The 27,350-nt window shown below is 38.4% G+C and overlaps 1 protein-coding gene across 1 annotated transcript in view; it reads left to right on the top strand.

The window, feature by feature from the left end:
- The window catches only part of XRN2 (5'-3' exoribonuclease 2), an 82,612-nt gene extending 58,548 nt beyond the window's left edge, over positions 1-24,064 (top strand). Inside the window, exons 25-30 of the mRNA XM_035005747.1 lie at positions 5,349-5,417; positions 5,516-5,647; positions 6,867-6,994; positions 14,904-14,967; positions 21,147-21,285; positions 23,529-24,064. Of these exons, the coding sequence (XP_034861638.1) occupies positions 5,349-5,417; positions 5,516-5,647; positions 6,867-6,994; positions 14,904-14,967; positions 21,147-21,285; positions 23,529-23,594 (598 nt within the window). The 3' untranslated portion in view covers positions 23,595-24,064. The remainder of the gene's footprint in view (positions 1-5,348; positions 5,418-5,515; positions 5,648-6,866; positions 6,995-14,903; positions 14,968-21,146; positions 21,286-23,528) is intronic.
- Positions 24,065-27,350: the final 3,286 nt, after the last annotated feature.

Genomic DNA, 27,350 nt, shown 5'->3' with positions numbered 1-27,350 from the left:
TTATCTTTGTTAAACACTACCGCTCCTCAGAAATCTTTGCTCTGTAGTGTCAGTGGAATTACACTTCTTTGCTTTTTCAAGGCCTGTCATGGTTTGGCAGAGCCATAGCTCTGTGCCTGACTCCCCACAGTTCCTCAAGGACACCTGCCTCCTCCTTCAACCCAGGCTCTTCTCATCAGTATCCCATTGACCTCTGTGCCTTCCTTCCATTGTTTGGAATGTTCGTTCCTTTGTAGCCTGTCTTTCATAGCTTTTCTTCTCTTCTGAAATGTAGTCTGGAATTTATATAATATATGTTATTTTTATCAGTAGCATTTTAAGTTTTTTGGGGTGTTTTGTATGTTTGTTTTTCCTCATAACACCTGGCATAGTTCTAAACCTGTGTAAAAGCCCAGGTGTTCATAGTGTTCATAGTGTCAAAGCCCAGTGTTTGCCAGCATCTTCCAGGAGCCCTTATTCCTTCAGAGGAGTGTTTGTCAGATTTTCTGTGAATCAGGCAAGGGGTAGAATGTTTTTTCTCTTCAAGGAGCTTTTTTAAACGTAACCATTACTGTAGTATCTGTAAGACTTGTGGTTGGCAAGCAGATAACTTGAAATCAGAAGCCTAGAAGAAGAGGAATACATACAGTCAGTCACAGACTTGATGGTGAAAGCTTTTGGGAGGGTTTAATTTCCACCGCTGGGTTAACTTCTTCTGATAGAATGTCTGAAAAGACATCTTAAGTCCTATAAACTCTTTAAGTGCTTTAAAATGTCAAGTATATGAATCAGGAAGTTTTTCTTACAAGAACAGTTTGCATTGGTATGCTGATTTAGCATTAATTAAGGAATATATCAGGGAAAGGTAGAGTAAAAATATGTAACTTGATATTGGAGTTTTCTGCTTTGTGAAGTGTGTTAGCACTCAAACAGTAATAGTACTTAAAATAGCATTTCTAAGGATAATTCTTACAGTGAATTGAGTTGGAAAGGGATGTTGTACATTCCATTCCTTTTCTGTTGAGACTTTGCTATAGTATTTTCTTCTTACTAATGGTGTCTAAAGTGCTACTTGTAATACAAATAAAAGCACTGCTCAGTTTTATTTTCAGCCATGCTTAGGTTTATAGTTTTTATATTTTGTCCTTAGTGTGTTTGTGATGACAATTAGGTGATTAAAATAATAGGGAAGTTCCCTACCAAGGGACAGGTCCATTATGCTGCTCCTGGGTGGGCTGGTCTGGTAGATAGAAGCCCAGGCTGGGTAAGTCAGCCCTGTGCCACCTGGAAGAAGTGGTGGAAAATGCTTGTGTTTACAGAGTTAGATGAAGCATTATACATCTAAGCATAGTTCTCTTACCTCACAGGGGCCACCTGTTGAATCTATAAGCTGTTCTGTTAACTCATTTCCTCCCTGAAGGTGCTTCTGTCTTTTTTTTTTTTTTTTAAAGATTTTTTAAATTTATTTGACAGAGAGAGAGTGAGAGAGGGAGTACAGGCAGGGGGAGTGGGAGAGGGAGAAGCAGGCTTCCCACTGAGCAGGGAGCCCTATGCGGAGCTCCGTCCCAGGACCCTGGGATCATGACCTGAGCCAAAGGCATACGCTTAACAACTGAGCCACCCAGGCGCCCCTGAAGGTGCTTCTGTCTTATCTCAGTGTTACTGCTTTCCCTCCCCTGACGTGCTCCACAGTAAGCTCTTTTGTTTCTGGTGGTAGAAATTTGCCAAAGAGTAATCCGTTTTTCTTCTTTATTATTTCTAGTTTTATTATAATAACATTATTTCTGTTACTTTAGTTTCTCTGTTTATAAGAATTTTAATTACATAAACCTGAAAAAAATGAAGGAACTTTGAAAGCTTGGATTAAAGTTTCCCTTTGGGACTAATGGGCTCCTGCCTGGTTTATATATTTCAGTTTTTGGAGAGGTTTGTTTAAGTTGTGGCTGGTGTTTCACGTTGGAAAGTATAGTTGAGTTGTGCTTTTCTTTTGTTCTTTATTTTCTAAAAATATAATAGTTCTTAGTATATATTTTTGGGAACAAATTACTAAAAAAAACTCTCAACCAGTGAAAGCTTAACTCATTTTAGGAGAGAATAAGTCTTCAAATTGTTCTCAAAGATCCAAGGGAAAAGAATGCTTTAATCTTTGAGATCAAAAATAGTATCGCTTGTCCCTTCAGTAGGGACCTCCAAGCTTATTTTTAGATGCTCCTTTTTTGTCTCCTAATGGTTTGTTCCCTAAGAAGTATATAGATCACTCTGTTGAGTTTAGTTCTGAGGGTAAGTAGGAGAGATGTTGGAGATTTTTTTCCTATTATCTTGGAAATTTTTTTCCTTTTAAGAACATGAGCATGAATGATGGAATTTTTAAAGCAGTTTTATTGAGGAACAATTGACAGTAAACTGCACATATTTCATAAATAAATGGGTTTTCTCAAACACTGGTTTCAGCTGTCTTATTATGTCTCTTGTAACCATTGTCCTTCTGGAGAGATTATCCCTGTGAACCTGGGGTTATCTCTTCTGCCTGGGAACTAATTACCTTGGCTGTTTCCTTCATTTAGTTTCCATCTTTCTGTACATGACTTGCAGATTTTCATCTCAAGCCCTATCGGAATGTGATCTTCATTCCAGTTCCAGCCCTGCCATTTCTTTTGCCTGCTCAGCATTCCCACCTCCAGTGCATATTGAAGGCCCTTACCTAGACTGTGTCGATGATCTTCTTTTGGTTCCCTCCCTCTGCTCTCTTACACACTGCTGCCAGGAGGTTCTTTTTGAATTGCATTCTTGATCATATTTACTCCCTCACTGACTGACTACCTGAAGTGATTTCATGTTGTGGCCAGAACAGGCCCTCAATGACATTAACCCAGTTTGATCAGCCTGTGTTCCTGCTCACTTCTGTTCATAAACTTGCTTGGTCTAATCTAGCTCTTCTCAACTGAGATCCCACTTGGGAGTTAAGGCTTGAGAACTTGGGGTGCCTGGGTAGCTTGGTTGAGCAACCAACTCTTGATCTCGGCTCAGATCTTGATTTCAGGGTTGTAAGTTCAACTCCTATGTTGGGCTCCATACCCAAACTCCACGCCCAGCTCCACTTAAATTAATTTAAAAAAAAAAGGCCTGGGTGCCTGGGTGGCTCAGTCGATTTGAGTGTGTCTGCCTTCGGCTCAGGTCAGGATCCTGGAATCCCAGGATCGGTTCCTGCATCGGGCTCCCTGCTCCACAAGGAGTCTCCTTCTCCCTGTGACCCTTCCTCCTCTTGTGCTCTCTCTCCCTCTCAAATAAATAAAATCTTTAAATAGATACAAATTTTTTAAAAAGGCCTGAGAACTTCAAGCATTCATTGCATGTAACCAGTTGGTTTACTGTCCTGCTCCTTTAGAATAGGACTAGTTATGTGTCTTTCTTAGGAGAATTGAAGATGTAATCACTCAGATCATTTGTATAAGGCTTACTTCTCTCCCAGATCCCCATTGAGAAGGCTACTCCAATTAAACTGAGCTATTCTTTGGTTCTAGAACCCCTTTCCATGTCTTGGTTACATTTATTTTCTCTCCCATTCTGTAACCAGTCCTGTCCCACTTTATATCATGGCCTCTTGGATGGATGATGGTTTCCTTGGTCCCAGGTGAAAGAATCCTCTTCCCTCTCCCCCATACACACATGCTTTTATCCCACGTTCACAAAGACATGTGTGGAAGGTATGTACACACACATGCTTTGACTCAGCATCTTTTCTGTGTCTATTATTGTCTTTTCCTCTTTCTTATGAAAATGTTATTAAATATTTCCCATTTCCTTTATCAGAAGGGGAGGCAAGCTTAATACCTGGCCAGTATTTGTACCCCATGCCCACCCTGAGACTGTTTATGCCATGGGAACTCTTAAAGTTTGTTTTGTAAACTGCTGAAAAGCCCTGCTAACACAAAGATAACTGTTTTGAGACATTCTACTTGCACGTCTTGCTTTATTACTGATTTTCTCTCTTTGTATCTGGAAGGCCCTAATGAACCCCTATACTTAACTACCATTTTCTTTGTCACCCTTTTAAACCTGTGACACTGCCCTAAGCCACTTTGCCCAGTAGAGAACATTTGAGATAAAGACGGTTGCCAGTGAAGAGTGAGTTGTAAGAGGAATGGATTCAGTAAATGAAGTATTGTTCAGCTGCTCTTGAGATCATTTTTATTATAAATGAAGTTATTTTTGTGTACTTAAAATATACAGTTAAATCCCAGTGCAATGAAAATAGGCCCTAATAATTTAAAGTGGCAGTATTTGAAGACAAAAAAGTTAGCTGTCTAAAATGTCAACCACTTCAATAAAACCTTAAATAAAACAGTTTCAATTGTAATCATGGAGGAATTTTAGAAAATATTTAAAAAGCACAAAGAAGGAAAGGAGACAGTTATACAGAGAATATCACTGATAACTTTTTGATGAATATATATCTGGTCTGTTTTATATGTATTTTCCCCATGTCAGTTGGTATTCTATTACTATATTTTTTGAAATGTCAATTGAGGATTCCATTTTAAGGGAGAACCATAGTTTCTTTAACCAATTCACTATTAGTCATACACTTAGGTTTTAGTTTTTCAGCATGAATACAAATGTCGTGAGCATCCTTAGGTATAAACTTGGTACAGATCCAGAGTCCTAGAAAGAGGCATTGCTATATCAAAAGGAAAACTTAAATGGACACACAAACCCCACCAGAAAGGAAGCTTGATCCAGCTTATACTCAACAGTCTGAGTGTACAGACTTATAAAATAAAATAAGCCTTCTGTGTAGTTTTCAAATTGTGACTGTTCCTGATACAGGAGAAACATTAAGAGAGCACGATATAGGGCTCCAACTGGGAAATTTAATGTTTTTTTCCCCATAGATTATTTGTGTTCACTTTCTGATTTTGCAAGTGTTTCTAGTAGTGTTTGCATCTTTTCTTTCTTGCAACAAGAACTAATTTTCCCTAAGATGCTGGAGGGTAAGTCTTTGCCCCATACGAAACAAAATGAAAGGTGGGTTTTTTTTATTTATTTTTTGTTGTTGTAAACCTCTTCCACCTGTCTCCAGTATCCTGTTGGAATTTCTTGAGATTTGAAGCAGTGTCTGTTTCTTCTCTCTGATCACCTACAGTTAGTTAGAGCATGGCTTTTCCCACAGAGAAAATTACATGAAGGCTGTGTACTAGGAATTAGCAGCAGTTTGGTGAAAAAGATATTTAGCTATTTGGTGAAATTTTTGGAGAAGACTTTTGGAATTTTAGTTATTCTTTTTAAACATGAAATGTACCTCAGTTTACCTAATAGTTGAGCCAAGGTAACATAATAAAGTCATTAAATTGTATGTTGCTCTCTTCTAGTATTAATTTTAAAGACCCACAGTTTGCTGAAGACTACATTTTTAAAGCTGTAATGCTTCCAGGAGCAAGGTAACAATAATGTGGCTATAAAATATGAACTATCTAGTTTTATTTTGTATGAACAATGTTTATCCCAGTACTAAATAATTGTATTTTCAAATGGTCAGAAAACCAGCACCAGTACTGAAACCTAGTGACTGGGAAAAGTCCAGCAATGGACGGCAGTGGAAGCCCCAGCTTGGCTTTAATCGGGACCGGCGGCCTGTCCACCTGGATCAGGCTGCATTCAGGACTTTGGGGTGAGTGGTAGGTTGCTATACTTTGTGTGTTTTGCTTTTTCTGAATCAGTCACAAGGATTCAGTCAGTATTTATGCTACAAATATTTAAGAGACCATTAAATGAAACTATTTGGCAAATATTTTAATGACTTTGATACTGTTATGCTCTTCATTTTAAAAATTCACTTCTGTTTCTTTGTGTTATGCTTTATGTGTTGTTTGAGAATTCTGTTATTTTCTCTTAAAAGGTTCTCCTATCTTTCTGATAGATCTTTCAAAGGAATAAAACATTCTCTTTACCTTCCAGAAAGTTTCAGCTGAATTAATGTATGGCAGAATCTGTTTAAAGTGTTAATCAGTACATTACAATATATGATACATAGTACATAGCAAGTACAAAATACAATATATGATCAGTACATGAAGATAACTCTTAACTTTGATCCATATTCCTACTTCTTGGAATTTGTCTTGAGAAAATAATTTTAGAGGAGCATAAAGTTATATGCCTAAATCTATAGTGCATTGTTTTTTTTTTGTTTTTTGTTTTTTTTTTAAAGATTTTATTTATTTATTTGAGAGAGAGAATGAGAGAGAGCATGAGAGGGGGGAGGGTCAGAGGGAGAAGCAGACTCCCCACTGAGCAGGGAGCCCGATGCGGGACTCGATCCCGGGACCCCAGGATCATGACCTGAGCCGAAGGCAGTCGCTTAGCCAACTGAGCCACCCAGGTGCCCTATAGTGCATTGTTACCAGTAATAGTAGTACTAAATGAGAGGAATGGTTTGGTTTAATAAAATAAGAGATGTCACCTGGTAAAGTACTCTATAGGTATACATACTATAATTATGAAGACTATGAAAAATATAGGGAAATGTTTGATAGAATTGAAAACAGCAAGGTATAGAGCAGAAGTATAGTGATAGCAACAGCATGAGTTGTTGAGGGCAAAACTGAAATAATGATACAAAAAAGAAAAGTAGACTCTTTACATGAAGTAATTAATTACTACTTAAGTAATTATCAGTTAAGAATCTTGGTGTGGCAATGAATATACGCTATCACCCTTACCATTGGTACTGTTTTGAACTTTGTTAATCATAAATCTTTTAAGTTTGTATTATCTTAATCAGATCTAGTAGTAAAGAGACAACTACTAGCCTTTATTTAACTTATATCAGCTGTGATGTGATGGGTCTGTCTATAAATTTTTTTCTGGTTGGTGGGGTCTTTTTCTAGCCATGTTATGCCAAGAGGCTCAGGGGCTGGCATTTACGGCAATGCTGCACCACCACCTGCAACTTACCAAGGGAACTTATACAGGCCACTGTTGAGAGGACAAGCCCAGATTCCAAAACTTATGTCAAGTAAGTTTTTACAAATTGATTATTTGACATGCTAAGTTAAATATTACAACAAAGGTTGGTTTCTAATCTCATTGCTAAAAAGGTATATTTTAGCAGGGCAGAGATAGTGGACTTAAAAACATAATTTAGAAGAATTGTAAGAAAGTAAAGTCTTTCAGATACTTTTATCTTCGCTGTGTATAGTTAATTGAATAATATGAATTGGATTTCTTATTTTCATCTATAAATCTGCTACAGTGAACATATGCAGAAGGAGGTGTGTTGTGTAGAGTGAGTTGCTGTTTATTAATACAAGTATTGGGGCAGTTAAATGAGGTGCAGTAGATGCAGAATTGCAACCTCTTAATCAGTTGAAAGACAACAGTATCCCTTTCATGATGTACATTGTAGCTCAGGACTACTTAAGATAAAGCCAGGCATTGCTTTAGGGAGGAATGCTCCTTTAATTCTGTGGTTCTATGAAAATCTTGGCCTTTCCCTGACCCCTTGTAACCTGTTTTGTGGATAGAAGTGGTTCAGAAATGTTACCCATTGAAAATAATTACATGGCATTTGGATTACAATGGAAAAGGAGAAGAGTTAAATGTTAGACTTTTCATAGATATTGTATTCATTTTAAATTGTGTCCCCATTTTGTTATTTTTTGAGTTCTATGGCTGTGTTCAAGTCATGCGCCTGGTTTTCAAAACCATCTTCTTCATAAAGCCTTTGCTTCTCCATTCCTGGTTATCTGGTTGCTACCCAACCAAACCAGGACAGCATGGTGGGTGGGGGAGACACAACACGTGACTGTGGCAAGATGCTAAACATTTGTTAAATCTAAGTGTTGCTTTATTAAGTGTCTTTCTGATTGTTGGAAATATTTCATGCAAATTAAATTAACAAAAACAGAGGGGGCTTTTCTGAGAAAGCTTTTTAAACCAAAGTTGTAGTTGTCAAAAAAAAAAAAATACCAGATAAATGTGAAGATTGTTGGGAAGTATTTACCCTATATGCCTACCACTGTTTTCATGCTAATAAGTTACAGACCCTTTTTTTTTTTTTTTTTTTTTTAACAACCTGAAGCCCACCAGATTTTCTTGGTACAATACCCAGGAAAAAATGTGTTCTGAAAGTCTCATTCTCTTTCAGAGCCCTCTCTTTTCACTGTATTCTGTCTGTCTGTCTCAGTTTCTGTCTTTCTCTCTTTGGCTTTATGACGTTGAATGGAACATTATTAAGACTCCATGAGAACTATGGAGTTCAGCGGTATTTATTCTATTTAGTGAAACACAGAAAAGGGCACAGAGTTTAATGGGCCTTGTGGGGATCTGCTTGGTGCAGTAGTTTACTTAGCTGCTTTCCCCCCAAGATAAAGCAAATAACATTTCTGAGTATTTCCATATATATAATATCAAGCCATGCCACATACAACAAAGTCTTAACGACTTTGAAAGAGCTACCTGTGCCCTGACATTTTACTAGTAAATGGTGAAAGCATATCCAGCTTATTGATAAAGCCAGCTGTTTATTGACACATTCCTTATCAGTTCCTTTTTTATGGCTCTTCACCATGTACTTCTATCCATAATGGTATCATAGCTTCCAAATAGGAAGAAAAAAAATTGAGATGCAGAATGCTAGAACCAAGTATAATCTCTGTGCCTTAAGTTAGCTGGTATTTCTCAAGATGATGGTTATGAGGCATTTCTGAGGTTGTTGCATTGAGTAAACTTGGAGAAATTTGGAAAGAGGTTTTAGCAGGAAAGGTGAAAGCATGTGTTCTACATTACATAGCTTCTTTCCATTTCATGTTTCCTAAGGCCCAGTTACTGGGCCTGCTGCCACCATCATCTGTCCAGATTTTCACCCAGACAGCTACTTAAAACCTTTTAAAAACCTCTTTTCCCCCACTTAAATTGATTTATTTTAAATATAAGATTATATCAAAAGTATATGACAGTATGAGTTTGATGTGCTTGTTGTATTTTTTCAAATATACATAAAAATAAATACATAACCATGAAGATAAAAGGCTTGTCCATAGTCCCCAGAAACTGATCTTATGTACCACCTGTAGTATGCATACCACTTTTTGGGAAATATTCCCTAGATTTTCTAGGGAATCATAGACCCATATGAGAATCTATAAAAACCATGGACTGCCTTCACGAAAATCACTCACTCATTGTGGCGTTCATGTGAATCCAAGTGCTTCATTCTCAGGTCCCCTTCCATCCTCAGGATCCATCTCCAACAACAGTAAGAGTAAGAAGGAAGTCAGGAAGGTCTTTTATTTATCAAGGTCACACCAGAGGTAAAGAATTTCATGTCTTTCACGGCCTATAATTTTACAGTTCTTAGTTTGTCTTCTTTATAAACAGTCAACTCTTAATCAGCATCTGTGTATTTTATTTCAAGTAGTGGGGTCACCTCTCCCTTTTTATTACTTTGAGTAACTCATTTGCCGTTGTTATAGGTCTTACGAGTGACTTTAATTAGAATCTGTTCCAGTCAGAGTCTCTATTTTAATTACGTCATTAAAAAATAGGGGATACATTTTGTAAAGTAGGGATTGACTTATAGCAAGAAGTAAGTGTCCTTCCCTGCATGGTGACTTGTAAACATTGCGCCACCTGAGCATTAGTGCTGGGACTTTCAAAGGGAATGGGAATGGTAGGAATGAAAAAGTTTATGGGGACAAATCAGCAAGAATGTGCTGTCCAAATTGAGCCTACGGAGGGGAATTTGGGATACTCTGGGTTGAGAAAAAAAAAAAAGTTTGAAATAAATGGCAAAAAGTCAGGTGGTATTAAGCTTAGAATAACTGGTACAAAATTATGGGAGCATAAATGGGAACCAATTATGAGGGTGGGAAGGCTGATTTTTTTCCTCCATATTTTTAGTGACATTTTAAATGGATTTTAACCATAATACATGTTAATTAAATAAAACATGGCAGATAATAAAACATAAACACCCACAATCCCACTGTCCTGCAATAAAGCAGTAGTAGAATTGCAAGGCTAGGGTCATGTTCATGTTCAGCTTTTGTGAATAGAAATGCCAGACACATTTCCCAAGTTACATTCAGTTTATACCAATTTACATTCCTTTAGCAGTGCAGGGAAGGTCCAGTTGCTCCACATCCTCACCAACACTTGGTATTGTCAGTCTTTACACTTACAGCCATTCTACTGGATGGATAGTGGTCTCCTGCTGACATTTAATTAGCATTTTCTTGATGCTCTAGTTGAGCTTTATTTTTTTGTGATGTGCCTGTTTGAGCCTTGTGTCTTTTTTCCTACCGAGTTGTCTCCGTTCTTGTTGCTTTCTTAGGGGTTCTGAAAAAGAATTCTGGTTATGAGATTTTTTTTTTTATTGGAAGTACCTTTTTCCTTTCCTTTTTCCACTTGATAGCTTGCATTTTCACTTTAATTGGTGCCATGTGAGGTTTATGCCGACATTTGGGGACTGTGGGTAAAGATGTGGGAATTCTTTGTGCTCTTCTTGTAGCTTTTCTATAAGGCTTGAAATCCTCACAACAAAAAAATTGAGGACTAAAATATTCATCGATATTTGATGTGTGTTGATTTTTTAAAGATTTTATTTGAGAGAGAGAGCACAAGAGGGGGGAGGGTCAGAGGGAGAAGCAGACTCCCTGCTGAGCAGGAAGCCCGATGCAGGACTTGATCCCAGGACCCTGGGATCATGACCTGAGCTGAAGGCAGATGCTTAATGACTGAGCCACCCAGGCGCCCCTCCCCTGGAGCTTTTAATCCTAAGCTCTATTGACTGAGCCAGCCAGGCATCTCTTAATTTTATTACTTTAGGTGTTTTCTTTCCTTTTTCACTGAACTAACAGCTTTGTTGATTTTTTTTTTTTTGGTCATCATATGTTTTCTGTTTTTTGATTTCTGCTTTTGTCTTCATTATTCCCTTCTAATAAATGTTAAAAGATCAGCTTTCTTTTTTATAGAATCTTTGAAATTTGGTCAGAAATAGTTATAGTAAACTTGAGATCTGAGCCATTTAATTTTTTAAAATATTTGTAGTATCATAGCTATTTTTTTTCATGTGGTACAAAGTAACACTCAACATAGGCCATTTGGTCAAACTGTCTGCTGTAGGTGTTTTTCACTGTTGGTTTTTGATTTGTCTTTGATATGTCAGTTTTTGGCTGATGAGTAATTGTTTGGGTACTGATAACTTGCTGGAGTCAAGTGCAGCCTTGAGTACTCCATGTGTGAATAAAGCATTTCACTCCTGCAACCCAGAGAACCCAGTATGTCACTTCTCTTCATTTCAGTTGGTAAACTTGTCAATTAGTCGCATTTGGAAAGTGATTTTTGATTAGTGCAATCAGTAAACATGGAATCTTTCCTGTGATTGCCACGCTGATTAGGTAAATTGTCACTTGAGGAGCTATTCGTGAAGCCTTGGTTTATATGGCCTTAGAGCTTTTAGAAAAGGGATAAGTTTTTAAAGACCAAAGCAAAAATTAACTGTCATTTTTCCTCTCTCACTGGTACCTTTCTGAAGTGCAATTCACTACTTTAGAATTTTTTTTCCCTCCCTTTCAATGGATCTTCTGTTAGAGCCATACAAATGAATGATAATAAGTTTGTTTTACCTTATACTTCATTACTTATCAGCCAGGAGATATTTCTGCTTTATGAATACTTAAGGGTTATATATATTTCTCAGAGCCACATGAAGAGATTTATTTAAAAGTAGCCTTGAAGGTTTTCTTTGATCCTTTTTATTTTTCTTTAATGCTTGAAAGCAAGAGATGTTTTAAAACTGTATGACAGAATTTTTATGTCATGAAATTTGCCTAGGTTTTAACAAAAAACTATGGTTTTTGCATGTGCTAAGTTTATGTGAAAGCAATTGTTCTGGAAGTGAGAAATAGTTAAAAGCAAAATAGAGTGCGAAGTACCTGGCATACTAAAAATGATGGAAATAGGGACTTTTACTATTTGTCTAGGCAGTTGTATAGGTAGACTATTACAAAGGATTCCTTCTCTCCAAAGAAAGTATTTCTACTTAATGAACTTTACATTCCAGTTCCACTTAGAAATATTGTTGTGCTTAATCTAACATGAAGCATATTTGAATCTAATGAATATGTATTCTGGATGATGGTGACTTTCCCTCCATTTATACTGTTTCTAGGAGAAAATAATACCAGATTTTTTTCTGCTTTTATTTTTCATGAAACATTAGGATAAACATTTCTGAAGGTTTCTCTTGATTTAGATGTATCTTATTATTTTTGCTTGATTTAAAATTTATTAGGGATCCTGTGTGGAAGCTTTTACAAGTACCACGGAGAGTATGTATTCTGTGATGATACCATGTATATAGAGACACCATGGAACCAGAATCACGGAATTAAGTCTTCATGGTAGAAAGGGGCATGTTTCCAGGGTGACTTCAGTGATTCTGGGACATGTGAAATACAGACAGGGGTCCAAATGAAATTCACTGTATTTCTTTTGACTTTGGTTATATTAGCTAATTTTATATATGTAAGACACTAAAATAAAATATACTTCTAGAAACATTTTAACCAGTTCTCATGAAACTAACTTGTGTACAATATCTGAATAGACCAGAGGCCTTTCACGTTTAACAAGTAATGATCAGAGGGGCGCCCGGGTGGCTCAGTCGGTTAAGTGTCTGCCTTCGGCTCAGGTCATGATCCCAGGCTTCTGGGATTGAGCGCCAAATCGGGCTCCCTGCTCAGCGGGGAGTTTGCTTCTTCCTCTCCTGCCCCTCCCCCCCACGCGTGCTCTCTCTCTCTCTTCGCTCTCACTCTTGCTCTCTCTCTCAAATCTTTAAAAAAAGAAAAAGTGGCCCAAAAGTTGATTTTACTTTCAGTAGATTGCTTTCTCATGAGTGGTAATGTGTTGAAAGTCATGCATGTGTTGAGGTAAGTGTATCTCATGTTTTTCCGTAGGAATAAACCACACAGATGATCATTGCTGTTTTTGTAGGAATTTCTGGTTTTACCTCTCACGATTATGATTTCCTGATTGTATATGGTCTGTAGTAGTGATTCAGAAGTTATTCTAGGCTGCGTGTAGGGATCCTTCTGGCCCTGTTTGCTGGGGTTTGTATGGTGATAAACCTTGTGCGTCCCCATTCAGGTTTGGAATATCTAATGACCGCTATGAAAACTCCTCAGCAGTGTTCCTTAGTTTGACCACTACTAGTCTGGCTTTTAAGAGAAGGAAAGGGACTTAATTGAAATTGACTAGAGGTGCCACCTTTCAATTCAGAATGGGTTTCTGCATGAAAGTAATGGTGGTTAAGGCTCCCTGCTCCTTTCCAAGAGAAGCATCTGTTGTGGGTTTGGCTGCTGGACACTTCGTGCTGGCCGAGAGGCAGTGCGCTATGGCTGTCCCCCTGCCCTGGCCAAGGGTGGTTGTCTTTTTAGGAAACTGTCTTCAGGGGGCATTGTCAGCCTTGTTGAGGTGGGGGGAGCCCGAAGCAGGAGTGGGTTGTTCACACTGGAATCATGTGAACAGCTAGATCCTCTACTTGTTCCATATTCTCCTTTGTGGGGCTTTCTTTTAAGCACAATTCTACTTTCTTCCCACCCCACCCCCCATTTTTAAGTAAACCCAGATTGTATTTTTTTGGTTCCTAACCAGAGATAAGCTTTCATTTCTTCTTTCCTTTAAGAAAGTAATTTTGAAAAGCATGTTTCTAGTTTGTGTTTCCATTAAAATGTGAGCCTGAATACATTATGGTAAGCCTTGTTGTCCTTGGGTCTCGAGAGTCTGGAGGAGGTTACTGTCCTCACACAGTGAACTCATTAGACAACTCCTGGAACCAGCTGTTTTAATTAGGTCACACACAGACCCTGCTGAAAGGTGGCCAAGGTGATTGCAAGGCTGGCGACCAGAGCGCAGTGGCAGTTGGTTAACACGACCTGCTGAGCTGCTGAGTGCCTGCCTGGCCGGTGTTTGGAGCTGCTTCTTCCAGCTTCACTTGGTTAGGTGCAGGAGCAGCAGCCACGTAATTGTCTCTTGGAGTCCGATGTTGCCAGTTCAGCTTTGTGTTAGGGAAGGAGGTGTGACTCTCAGAAAACAGTAGAAAAGTGGATGGTCCCTTTATTAGCATCTTCCTGGCCTGTGTTGGAGAGATGTGTGCCCTCCACTTTGTTATGATAGCTAGGTAAGCCAGGGTTCCTTCCAGTTTCCGTGCTTAGGGGGAAATTCTCGATTTCTGTTGAAGTTACTATTCATTCAGTTGCATTTATGGAAAAGAACCTAAATCCCTTTCTTTTGCATAGCATTTAAAATAAAAATGTGGAAAACATATACCTTTACATACTCAGGCGCACGTACATAGGCAGTGAGAGAGAAATGTAGGAATTTAATGACTAAGACTCCTAAAACTGTAGTCCATTATCAAATGAAAAATAATGAAAAATTTACTGACCCTCTTGATTTTCTGACTTTTTACATTTGCAGTTTGTGTAATTATGCTAGTTTATTTGGTTTATATTCTGTCTCAGATTTTTTTCAAGAATTTTTAATTATGAAAATATATGGGTAGCAGAATAGTGATTACTTCTTAATTGGATTGTGGGGGTTTTTTTGGTGTTGAGTCATATCAGTTCTTTATATATTTTGGATACTAACCCTTTATCACATATGTCCTTTGCAAATACCTTCTTCCATTCTGTAGGTTGTCTTTTAGTTTTGATTGTTTCCTTCACTCTGCAGAAGGTTTTTAGTTTGATGTAGTCCCCATAGTTTAATTTTGCTTTTGTTTCCCTTGCCTCAGGAGACACATCTAGAAAAAAGTTGCTATGTCCTATGTCAGAGAAATTACTGCCTGTGCTCTCTTCTAGGATTTTTATGGTTGTGATTACTTAAAATCTTCTTTTAACCTTTCCCTGTTTGTTTTCCAGATATGAGGCCACAGGATTCCTGGCGGGGTCCTCCTCCCCTTTTCCAGCAGCAAAGATTTGACAGGTAATATTAAAGCAAACATGACTTTTAAATACTTTTCCACATTTGAGGTTTGGGCTTTCTCCATGGTTCGAAATGTACCTTCTTTCCTCTAAACAGTTTCTGTCGTGCTTGTCCTTTAGGAAAATAGATGCCTAACATGTTGAGTTAAAAGACTCCTCTTTTTATATACTTTGCCACTTTCCTTGGTCCTTGGCCTTTATTTTTTTGAATGTTTTAAGGTGCCCTGAAAAATGCAACACAGAGAGCTTAAGATTGTATTAGGTTTTGATCAGGCTAAACAAATTTCTTTTTAGAAGGCTTGTGCAGCTTAATGAGGCATAACTAATGGTGTTCCACTTTTATCATTTCTGTGCGGGCAACACAGCATTAGTACAGACCAGCCATTGATTCTTGCTACAAACCTCTTGAAGTCCTAATCAGCTTCTTTGGTACAACTTTTTCAGGGCTGACAAGCCTATTGTAGGGCAGTGTCACTGTAGGTCAGTAGTTATTAGTTGCCACTGAAAACAGTTTCTTTAACTACTTAAGACTGAACTGAATTAAACGCAGAAGGGACTCAGAAGAGGATTATGGGATCTGCAGTCTAATAAGTACTGGGGACTAGGAAGAGTGTGACATGGTTTAATAACGAGGGATGTTTGACTTGTGTTCTTTCATTGATAAGTTGTGTGCTCCTAAGTCAGGTGGTCTCTACACGACAAGACAGCTAGGCGTGTTATGAATAATTATATTAACATCTGTAGAATAATTTTTTACAGGGCAGCTTTCAAATCTATCGTTTTATGCTGGTTTGCCAGCATCAGTGAATGCTGAAACCAATTAAGCCTATATAAGGCTTCCCTCTTTGCTTTCCCAATTCTAATCTGTTTTGTTCCCCTCGCCCTTACCATTTTAGCAGTCTGATCTTTTCACATCTGAAATGAATAAAAGTGTTATGAACAGAGTTATAAATGTGCTCCCCCTTTAAGAAAACTTTTCTTTAGAGATTCAAGATGACTGATAACAATGCCTGAATTTATGTTTTGTTTTCAGTATAAGTGTCCCAAGCACACCACATGCACTACTTCCATATCTTTGGGATAGGACCATTTTCAGACAAAAATTTAAAAATGAGTAAGGGTTAAATTTTTCTTAAATTACAAATTACCACATTGGAACTGATCTCATTTTAAATAATTGTCTTTCTGCATTAAGTGTGTTGAGTTTGATTTTCAGTTTCCCTACTTTGTTGCTTGCTTCTTTCCCGCATTAATAATCACTGACATTTACAGTCCACCTACGAAGTGTCAGCACTGTGAGCTAACATACCTTTAGAAACATGACTTCATTTATTCCTCCTAGCAAGCTTCTGAAGTACATGTTTTTACAGATGAGGAAACCTAGGCACACGGCAGTCGAGCAGTTTCCATACATTTCTCTTCTGTAAGAGAAATCTTCACTAAGAAACTTTAACTTGAACAAACAAAACTCATCAGAATGCTTATGTTTGCATAATATTATAGTAAAGCTGTAGGGACTTAGAGGAAGTAAAGGATCGCCTTCTACTTCCGAGACATTCTTTCTTCATTTCCAGCGGCTTTCCTTCCCTCTACACACTAAAAGATTTCCTAAGATCATCACCATTGTCCTGATTTCCATCAGGTTTTTGTTCTTCTGCCCTAGCCAAGTACTTGTATTATCTTGACTGCCTTTGTGAACCCAGCAGGTTAGGGACAAGTTTTGTGGGGCATTCATTTTTGGTTTAATTTTAGTCAGAAACTTGAAATCATACCTTAAAGCAGAAGTTAAATGTGAGCGTAAGAGAATTCTGTCTTATGCCTTAGACCATGTCGTTTAAGAAACATAACATTCAGGGGCGCCTGGGTGGCTCAGTCGTTAGGCGTCTGCCTTCGGCTCGGGGGGTCCTGGGATCGAGCCCTGCATCAGGCTCTGCTCCGCAGGAGGCCTGCTTCTCCCTCTCCCTCTCCCCCTGCTTGTGTTCCCTCTCTAGCTGTGTCTCTCTCTGTCAAATAACATCTTTAAAAAAAATAAAATAAATAACATTCATAAAGAAAACAAAGTTTGAAATCAGCCATTCAAAATTTGTCCATTAGCCTGTTAGCAGATACAGTTAGCAGAAACTGACAAGTGTGTCTAACCATTCTGACTTTACAAGGCGTAGAGGAGAAAATATAGACTTGTAGTCACTTTGACTTGGCTGAGATGTCACAACTAGTTAAGTAGTAGAATTCTTACTGGAACCAGTTTTAATAATTTTTTTTTTTAAGATTTTATTTAATTGACACAGAGAGAGCACGGGCGGGGGGTGGGCAGCGGGGAGGGAGGAGCAGGCTCCCCACTGAGCAGGGAGCCTGACCCAGGGCTCAATCCCAGGACCCCGGGATCATGACCTGAGCAGAAGGCAAACGCTTACCCACCTGAGCCACCCAGGTGCCCCTGATCCTTATTATTAGTTCAGTACTTGCCCATTGCACTATTTTGAGTGTTTGGTTGAGAACCCTACTAGAAAAAATGTTGAGTGTACTTTTTTTTTTTTTTGCTAAAATACACTTTCTTGAATTATTTCCTACTGTGAGATAGTATCTGTAATCCATATGTTCATTTCATTTAAAAATACAAGAGAGGGGCACCTGTGTGGCTCAGTGTGTTAAGTGTCCGACTCTTGATTTCAGCGCAGGTCATGATCCTCACGGTTGTGGGATGGAGCCCTACCTTGGGCTCATGCTCAACAGGGAATCTGCTTGAGATTCTTTCTCTCTCTCTCTCTGCTCCCTTTCACTTATGCTCTCTTTCTCTCTCTCTCAAAAATAAGTAAATATTTAAAAAATATATATAACAGGAACGCCGCTCCTCCCTTGCCTCCCTGCACAGAGACAAGCCAGTGCGAACTGAGTAAATGGTAAACAGAGTATCTGAGTTCTCTTTGTTGCTTGAGTTCTGGCCTATTGTCCATGTAATTCTTGCCAGTGGGGGCTTCTCTTTTCTGGCCATATCCAAGGTGGCCATTTAGTTTTTAACTTAACGGTCGTTAAGCTTAGTCAGTCATGGAAAATCTTTAAAAACTGCCATTATATATAAGTTTAAAATATCCAAATTGGTGGCAGTTACTTTATATTGCAGGCTACTTTCCAAAACGGAAATTTAGAAACTTAAGAATATTGTTGTCGTAGACAAAAACCAAAAAACAGAGTCTTAACCATAGAGGACAAACTGCTGATTACCAGAGGGGAAGTGGGTGGGGGATGGGTGAAATAATTGATGGGGATTAAGGTACTCACTTGTCATAATGAGCACCAGGTGATGTATGGAATTGTTGAATCACTGTGTTTTACACCTAAAACTAACACTGTGTGTTAACTATACTGGAATTAAAATTTTTAAAAAATATTTAAAAAAAAGAAAATCGAATGTTGGCAATAATGTTGTATATATATTTACCATCCATGCTGCCAAGTGCCTCAGATAAGTTGCCTCAATAGATAGCCACTTTAAAAAAGTTAAAATGTGTCAATCTCAATACTTCAGTCCCAGATTTAAAGTGTATATTTTTTTAAAGATTTTATTTATTTATTTGACGGAGAGAGACAGCGAGAGAGGGAACACAAGCAGGGGGAGTGGGAGAGGGAGAAGCAGGCTCCCCGCTGAGCAGGGAGCCCAGTGCTGGGATCATGACAAGAGCTGAAGGCAGACGCTTAACAACTGAGTCACCCAGGAGCCCTAAAGTGTATTTTTTTACCCCAACTTTTTTTTAAATTATTATTATGTTATGTTAATCACCATACATTACATCATAATTATTGTTATGTTAATCACCATACATTACATCATTAGTTTTTGATGTAGTGTTCTATGATTCATTGTTTGCATGTAACACCCAGTGCTCCATGCAGAACGTGCCCTCTTTAATACCCATCACCAGGCTAACCCATCCCCCCACCCCCTCACCTCTAGAACCCTCAGTTTGTTTTTCAGAGTCCATAGTCTCTCATGGTTCGTCTCCCAAAGTGTATTTTTGAAGGCAAATTTACTTGTAACTATTTGCAAATTAATACAATTAGTATAGAAATATGGTAAACCTGTGGAAAAGAAGGGGCTGCCAGTAAAAAGCAAGAGGATAGTACCAGCCCCTCTTACTGTTTTTTGCTTAATTTCAATTAAATTATTTTTCTTTTTTTAATTTTTTTTTTTATTTTATTCATTTATTTGACAGAGCACAAGCAGGGGGTGCTGCTGCAGGCAGAGGGAGGAGCAGACTCCCCGAGGAGCAGGGAACCCAATGTGGGACTTGATCCCAGGATGTTGGGATCATGACCTAAGCCGAAGGCAGTTGCTTAACCAACTGAGCTACCCAGGCGCCCTAATTTCAATTAAATTATTTTTATAAAAATTATCTTAGTCAAAAACATTTTAAGTAATTATTTCGAACAAAGAGAGAACTTTGTGTTTTTAAACTGTGGCTTTCTAACCTATTTTTAGAACATAAAATAATGTAAAATTGCATTTATAATATATACCATCCATACTAGCAGATTCTCCAGAAGCTCAGTTGAGTGAGTTTGATCATTGCAGTTCTGAAAATAAAAATTGATTACAGTTAACACAATGTGTGAGTTGCATTTTTGGCATGTGGGTTTTGCATTAATGGCCCAGTTTTGATGAGCCTCCTTGGTTACAGTACAAAACATTAACCCCTCACTGGTGTAGAGACCAGAAGAGAACATTCCTATCTCTCTGCGTAACTGTTCTTGCTAAAGAGGTGAGGCACTCTTGCTAAAATATATTTGTATCAATAAGGAACCTGAATAGTAATTAGAAGCCCTGAATGTATGGATATTTCTTCTGAGATATATTTTTTATTTTGAGTACAGCAGATTTTATTGGTTAGAGCTCTGGTTTCACCACTAACCGTGAAGAATAGTATTGGCTTCTCTATAGTTCTTCAAAGAGTTGTTCTTTGAGTCATCACACAAAAAGAATTATCTTTGATATTAAAAAAAAAAAAAAAAAAGGCAAACTCCAAGTGAAGGCAAGGAGAGTGGGAGGGTAGAGAGGATAGATTCAGGTTTGAATAGCCTGTGAGAAGAATGCATTACCCAGTGAGCCCAACTTCAGGCTGTTCCCCCCCCACCCCCAACACCTGGGACATGAAATTCATATGCTGGTGTGGTTATAGTTAATACTAGTCAGTGCTTTAGCAATTTTAAAGTTCTGTAATTTCTCCTAAAATCTGTAATGGCCTCAAAGCATCTGGTATTAAAATATATTGGAGAATTTTGCTTCTATAGTGACTGTTCTATAAAATGGAAGTTGAAAATGCCTCAAAAAAATTGTGTCTTAAATGGTGATTGTCTTTAGAAGGTATATCTTGGCTACGTTGTTTATGTGACAGTTTTACATTATGATTTAATACATCATACCTGTTGCTTTGTATCTGCAAAGTTAAAATAGGCACTTGAAGACAATTAAAACATTTCTTTTGACTAGTAATCCGGGCCAGCAAACTGGGTTATAATAGCTGTTGAATCTGTGTTCCCATGTAAACTGTACACCAAATGCCAGTCAGCCCATGCCAATTAGTGCTCATGTTGCTAGGTCACCGTGGTCAATTGAAAGCTGCATCAATAGAACTTGAAAAGGTTTCCTCCCGATCAGACCTTCTGACATATTGAGCAGAATAATGGATGGGAAAAAACAGCCAAGTCCCCTTACCCTAGATTCAAAATACTGAGCAGTAAGAATTCATTTGCAACCTGCAATTAACTAGAAAGAATGGACTCCAAGAACGAGTCTAGACATTTTTAAAAATAAAGCCCATTTTCTTGTCTTGTACATGTTTACTCTTTGGATAGCATCTTAAATGTAACCAACTTGGTGATCTTGGGTCCAAATCTTTAAGTGACCAAAAAGGAAATTTCACAGTTGAAAATGAATAAAATATTTTAAGTCATGTTTCTGATGCATTCGAGTTTAGATCCCTTTTCTTAAAATGCTGATACTTAAAACATGTTAGACTACATCGAATGTGAGGAGCATAAAGGTCACTCTGATGCTATATGTCCCATTTGACAAATGCAGGCAAATTGAATTGTCCTCAGAGTTGGAGATGATGCTAGCCACTTTGAAACTTTGGGCTGTGTAACAGGTTTGACTTATAATGCAGACATAATACTTCTCCACAGAGGCGTTGGGGCTGAACCTCTGCTGCCATGGAACCGGATGCTCCAAACCCAAAATGCAGCTTTCCAGCCAAACCAGTACCAGATGCTAGCTGGACCTGGCGGGTATCCACCCAGACGTGATGATCGTGGAGGGAGACAGGTGATACAGTGTGGGCTGTGGGATGAAAAGCATGCTGCTTACTTTGTACTTAGCCATGCTTCTCAGGACACCATATTTTCTTAAAAACATTTCTGGATAAGATACTGATAGAGTAGCTCAGCTGAACTGAGTCCTTCATTTTAAAATGTATATAGAGTGAATATGTGCCTTACTACATCTGTTACACCCTGAAGATGCTAAAGATTTTCCAGCCCCAAAGCCCTTTTAATCATAGCAGTCAGTAATATTTAGCACAAATAGAGTCAGTTGCCAGAACATTTTTTTATCCTTTAAGGATGTTGTTCTTTGTTTTAGTAGAAACTAGATTTCATAATAGATGATAATTTTCTAGAAGCTGAAAGTAACAGTCTACCCTTTAGCTGTTACCTTTATTCATCTTAGAGATCTCCTGTATTGATTCATCTGTGATACACCTTTTCATAGAAAGAAATCTCTCCTTCATTATTTCCCACATTTCTTCAGCTAAATTTAAAATAGCTGTATACTGAGTATAACAATTCCTAGACAAATTTATTTGGTATGTGTAAGCTTCATTTCTTTATAAAGCATCCAGTTTTAGCAAAATTTAAGACAGAGGTCTGTTTGCCTCAGTCTATTTGTCCCCCAACCATTTGATGCCCTGGACAGTATTTACATGCTCTGCAATCAAATCCTTACCAGAGAACAGGGTCAGAATGCTACGATTTAGTGTGTGCAGTGTTCATGGAGTTTAGCACCTGCGGTGATGTGAAGTGGTTTTAAAATTGCTTACCTGATGTTGCCTACAGGCCTTTTGCAGTGCTTTGAATATTAATTTTCTTACACAGATACTTGCCATGCATCTCTTTGTGGAAGACCTCTCTCTCGAAAGCTTAGGAAGATCTTTTTTTTTTTAATACTTTTTTGTGTATCTTCTTACAAGGCTGTTCACTTTACAAGAAAATAATCATCTTAATTATCTTTTGAGAGAATTTTTTTAACAATTAAAATCTGTTCATAGAATTTTACTTTGAATTACTGTCAGCTGCAGAGGTCTAAAAATCATATCAATAGTTTGCCACTTTATACGGGATGATAGTAGGTAGTCTACATAATGAGTATTTTTGATATGGGGACATACTTATAAAGAAGAAGAAACCCTGGAGAATTTTTAGGCTGATCACCTCATTTTCCAAGTGGGAAATCACAATCCTGCGGCACCTGCACTTGGGCAGCAGAGCTGGGGACTGGCTGCCCGGTCCTTCTGAGCCCAGTTCCTCCGGTTTCTCATCTCCTTCAGAGGAGGTGTTCCTTGGAAGGAACTCTCTGCTGTTACAGCAGGTAAAATCATTATTCACTTAGAAGATCTAAACCAATTGGTAAATTTATAATTCTTTTAGGATCTTTTAGAAATACGTTTCTTTTTCTCAATCTCTTTTTTCACAGAGCTACTTTTTAAATAAAATCACAGGTTTTGAAGCACTATTAAATTGCAGAAGTTCATTGTTAAAAACAGTATAATTATGACTTCACTATATTTAGTGAAGTTTATATGACTAAAAAAGGCCTTAATGATCTACACATACTCATATTTAAAACTACTGAATGACAACACAGAGGCAGGGCCTGGAGTGGGGAGTCTGTTTCAGAATCCTAGAGGCCTGGAAAGGGAATTGTGAGGGAATTTTTTTTGTACGGAAATGTTATTTGCAAGCTTACTAGGGTATGTTGTGAATGTCACCAGTAATTGATTATGTAATAATCGCATGTGTTACTTAATACTCTACTATCTATAGCTAAACAAACAAACAAAATCCCTAAAATTAATAGTTCATTAGGCTTCAGCTGACTTACTTAGCAAGCTCTTGCCTTGGTTAAGCAAAATGACTTCTAGCATATGTCTAAAGATGATGTGGACATCTTACCACAATGTGACTTGAATTACTGCCAGGGATGGCAGGGAAGATTGAGAACCACTAGTCTTTTACACAGAACACTTAACTGTAGTTCATTGGTGTGCATTTTGAGGAGTTTCTTAAGTGCCTGTTAAGGCTCCTTTGGGTAGTTTTCTGTGGTAGCATTTGTAGCAAGCTTTGCATAAAACTGGGGGCCTAACGTACCTATTTATGACAGACCTTCCATAGGATATACTTTTAAGGCATATTCAGCTTCTTTAAGGTGTGTTTTTCCAGAGAAATGTAAAATTAATTTCTTTGAAGGGGTGTTAATCCAGAAAATAAACTCTTGCTTTTGCTTATTTTCAGGGATATCCCAGAGAAGGAAGGAAATACCCTTTGCCACCACCCTCAGGAAGATACAGTTGGAATTAGGCTTTTGTAAAGCTTTCCCAAATCCTTTCATCGTTCTACAATTTTATGCTATTTGTGGAAAGATTTCTTTCTCAAGTAGTAGTTTTTAATAAAACTACAGTACTTTGTGTATTTCTTTTAACTGTGTATATTTCTACTGACCTGATCTCACTGTTTATGTTGCTTTCCAAAGATGTGTGTTGCATAATACAGTGGATCTGAATTTATTATTGCTTGTAAAACACATTTGATGGAATAGGAATACTGGTTTTTCATTATGGTTAAAATCAAACCAGCTGTGGATTTTAAAACACAGTGTATTCTAGATCATCTAAGATCCATGCTGATTTTTAATGCACAAGAATTAGGTATGAACTCTTGAGCTGGAACCCTCAGCTAACTAGAGTGTATATTGTTCGGTATTTCTTTGGAAACATTTCATTAATGTACTTGTCTTATGGAAATTTCTGGACTTTAGTAAAAAAAAAAAAGAAAACTCTGGTCTCTTGTGTCCTTATTATAGAATTTCAACATTGAGAATCTTGGCCATGTGTTGTTTTTTTAAGTCATTTTTTCAGAAAACAATTCATTTCTACAATTAGAGGTCAAAAGAAAATCAGTGAAGAAGCAAGACAACCCAACAAACTCATGTTAATTAGTATGTCAGCTACTGACTTGGCTAACTACAATCTCTGTAAGAATCAGTTATTTATATTTTATAAACTTCATATAGACTTGTGCTCCAGTTTTAAGGACTTAAGTCGTTTTACATCTTTAAGAAAAGGTGAAAAGTTTAATTTATAGCTAGTCTGTGCTCCTTAGCATATTTTTTTGCATTTTTTGTAATAATTTCAGTTTGTACTCATTTTTTTCTTGCTAGTCAGCACAGTATTACGCCTTAAATTTATTCTTGCTGTTCACACATGCTACTACCATATGTACTTTCATTTGTCGCAACAAATTTACACACACATGTAAAGACTTGCTGCTTTGTTTCCATTTGCCTATTCTAGGCCAAGATTGTAGAATAAGGTTTTTCTTTGACCTTCTGACTTAGGACATTTTTGCTTTAATATTTCAGCTAAGGCACACTTGTTCATCTTAGCCTATGCAGAGAAAAGGCCACCTTAATCTTAAATAGGAAGGTATTTTGAAGCTATGGAGTTCTTTGCTGGTGGTGGGTGAATAGAGTAGGGTCCTTCATTGTTGAGACAAAGGCTCTCTGCTGGGAATTAACACAACCATTGTAACCTTCACAATATGTTAAAGTGATAACACCTTCTGTTAAATTTCTCTATCTTCCAAATACCACAAACGAATAGCCGCCTAAATCAAGTATTGCATATTCCAAAGGAGCCCATATAAATGTCTTACTCTCTATAGCTTTATAGGTACCCCAAACCCACACTTCCACATAACCTATAATTTCTCAGATTTTCAGTTTTTGTTTAATCTTAAGTTATCATGAGTGTGTATAAAATAACTGTTTTTGCTCGGCCTTTGCATAATTACATGTAACTCTTTTAACAAATTAAATTTGAAAATGAATGTTTAAAGTATTTTGAAGACAGATATCTAAGCGAAAAGCAGTGCCAGCTAGATTCCCTCTACCTGGTCGGGTGCCCTGCAGGACACCTGCCAGCTAGCTGAACCCTCACTTCTGGACCTGCTCCATTCCTTGATCCTTGCTCCCTCCTCTCGCCCCTTACTCTTCCTCCCTCTCTTTCCCCCGCCTGAATCTGCCAGAAAAAAAAGCCTTATTATTTCAACAAGTGAAAGCTTCTTAGAACTTAAAATGGAATATTTAAAGCTATAAACATGCCCTCCATATTCGGGGGTAAAAGTAGTTAATGGGCCAAATTTAAATAATTAACATCTTTAAGTAGAACACAGGTTTTCAGGGTCTCATATTAAAGATGCTTAAAAATCTTAGAACATGAAACAGAGTGACTTTATTGTGGCGCTAAGGGCCCTTAATGAGCAGTTGTCTTCCTTTTAAGGATCAAATGAGGTAATGCACGTTAAAATACAAAGCCGTCTACAAACTATTAGATTGCCATTTGGCGTTACAAAGGCAAATTACGTGTAATGAGCGATGGTTAATTTTCGTCCGAGGGCGCGGGTCGTCTGGGCGGGCCGGGGTGGGGCTGAGGGTTCCGAGCTCCGGTTTTCCGCGGGGCGTGTTGGAGGTCGGGCGCACTGACGACCGAGGCGAGGGCCTCGGGGCGCTGTGACATCGCAGCCGGGCGGGACGGTGGCAGCGTCCGGGAGCTGCGGGCCTGGCACGGAGGGGACAGAAGGGCTGCTTCTCAGAGGCAAGGTCCTAGGCCCGCGGGCCGGGGCGCCCCGGGGTGGGGAAGCGCTCCCGGGGCCCACCCGCTCCTCTCAGCGCTCGCTGCCCCGCCCTCCGGCGCCCCGGCTCGGCTCGCGTCCAGCCGTTCGCCGACTCCGGAGTCCCTCGAGCCGCCGGGGTCGAGCAGAGTGGGCACAGGGAAGTTCAAACCCCCGACCCGCAGTGTGGTTTGTGTATCGCGGCCACCGCCAGGCCCCAAGTGGATCATTGCAGCAGCGATCCTCGGTTCCTGGAAGTGGCGCCGCAGCTTTTTCACCTGCTCGTTTTACCTTCTCAACTCCCTGCACGAAATGCATACACCGATCCTGTAAGGGGACAGCGGAGATCTTACTTCCGAGTCTGCAGTTTTAAGTTCTAAGTCTGAGTGTAACCGAATTTAGCTAAGCTTAGAAATCTAAAGTTTAGACATTCTCTTAAGAGTCAACTAAGATCCCCATTCCCGGACCGCTGAAAGCTGTCTGGCTCCGTCTGGCTCGTCCGACGCCTCTTCCAGATCACTCCAGAGGGTCAGGGAGCTGAGATCCCGCCAGACTATTCCTGGAGATCGACCGTCCTGCTATTTCTAACCAAGAAAAAAGTCAACAAACAATAAAATAACAAACGGCCCGTTCTCGATGGATTTTTCCTCCATTCGGTAAAGTTAACCGCTTGTATTACTTGTTTCTGGATTTCGTATTTATGGAATGAGGGCCAAGAGAGAACATGCTTTGATTTTTGTATGTGAAATGGGAATAGAGTTATTCATTACTGCAAAATAGTTAGCACAACTTAGAGTTGGGCAATGTTAGTGGTTAAACCTTTATTAGAAGTCACCTAAACAATGAAATAGAGGTTACAAGGGATTAAAAAAATAAAATAAAAGGCCTTTCATTCAATTTCGGGTACACATTTCATTCAATTGCAGGTAAACATCTAAAGCAAAAATAATGAAACCAAAAAACTCTCCCAGAAGCTTCCACTACCCCCCAACTTAAAAATAATAAAAGTGATCTTGAAATCACAAAGTTTTCTCAGTACTTACTAGGGAGAGCAAATTCCTGACGGAATGTGAAAGCAGCGCCTGTCTGCCATTTTCTCTGAATCTTCTCCAGTTGCTCACCAATTCTCACTAGCAGTAAAAAGCTATTAATTTTTTTTTTTAATAAATTGTATCCTAGTCCCCCGTCTCATTGGAGTTGGGCATGGCAATTAGCAGCATTTTTAAAAATTGGGCCAAAATAGTCAACATACAGGGGTTTATCCACACATGTTAGTGTTGTGTTAACCGGTTGGGCAATATCATTCATGCTTTGAACATCTGAAATTTGTATTGCTGCTACATATGCATTATTTATGCACAAATTCGTATCTAAAAACTCAGTTGATGGGTCTTTATGTGATTGTGGTTTACAAATTTACTCCAAAAGTCTTTCTAAATCATCATT

The sequence above is a fragment of the Mirounga leonina genome, unplaced genomic scaffold (assembly GCF_011800145.1).
Source record: "Mirounga leonina isolate KUSES-001 unplaced genomic scaffold, KU_Mleo_1.0 Mir_150, whole genome shotgun sequence".
NCBI classification, from domain to species: domain Eukaryota; kingdom Metazoa; phylum Chordata; class Mammalia; order Carnivora; family Phocidae; genus Mirounga; species Mirounga leonina.
The sequence above is the reverse complement of the archived record's forward strand: the minus strand, read 5'-3'. Positions and strand labels throughout refer to the sequence as shown.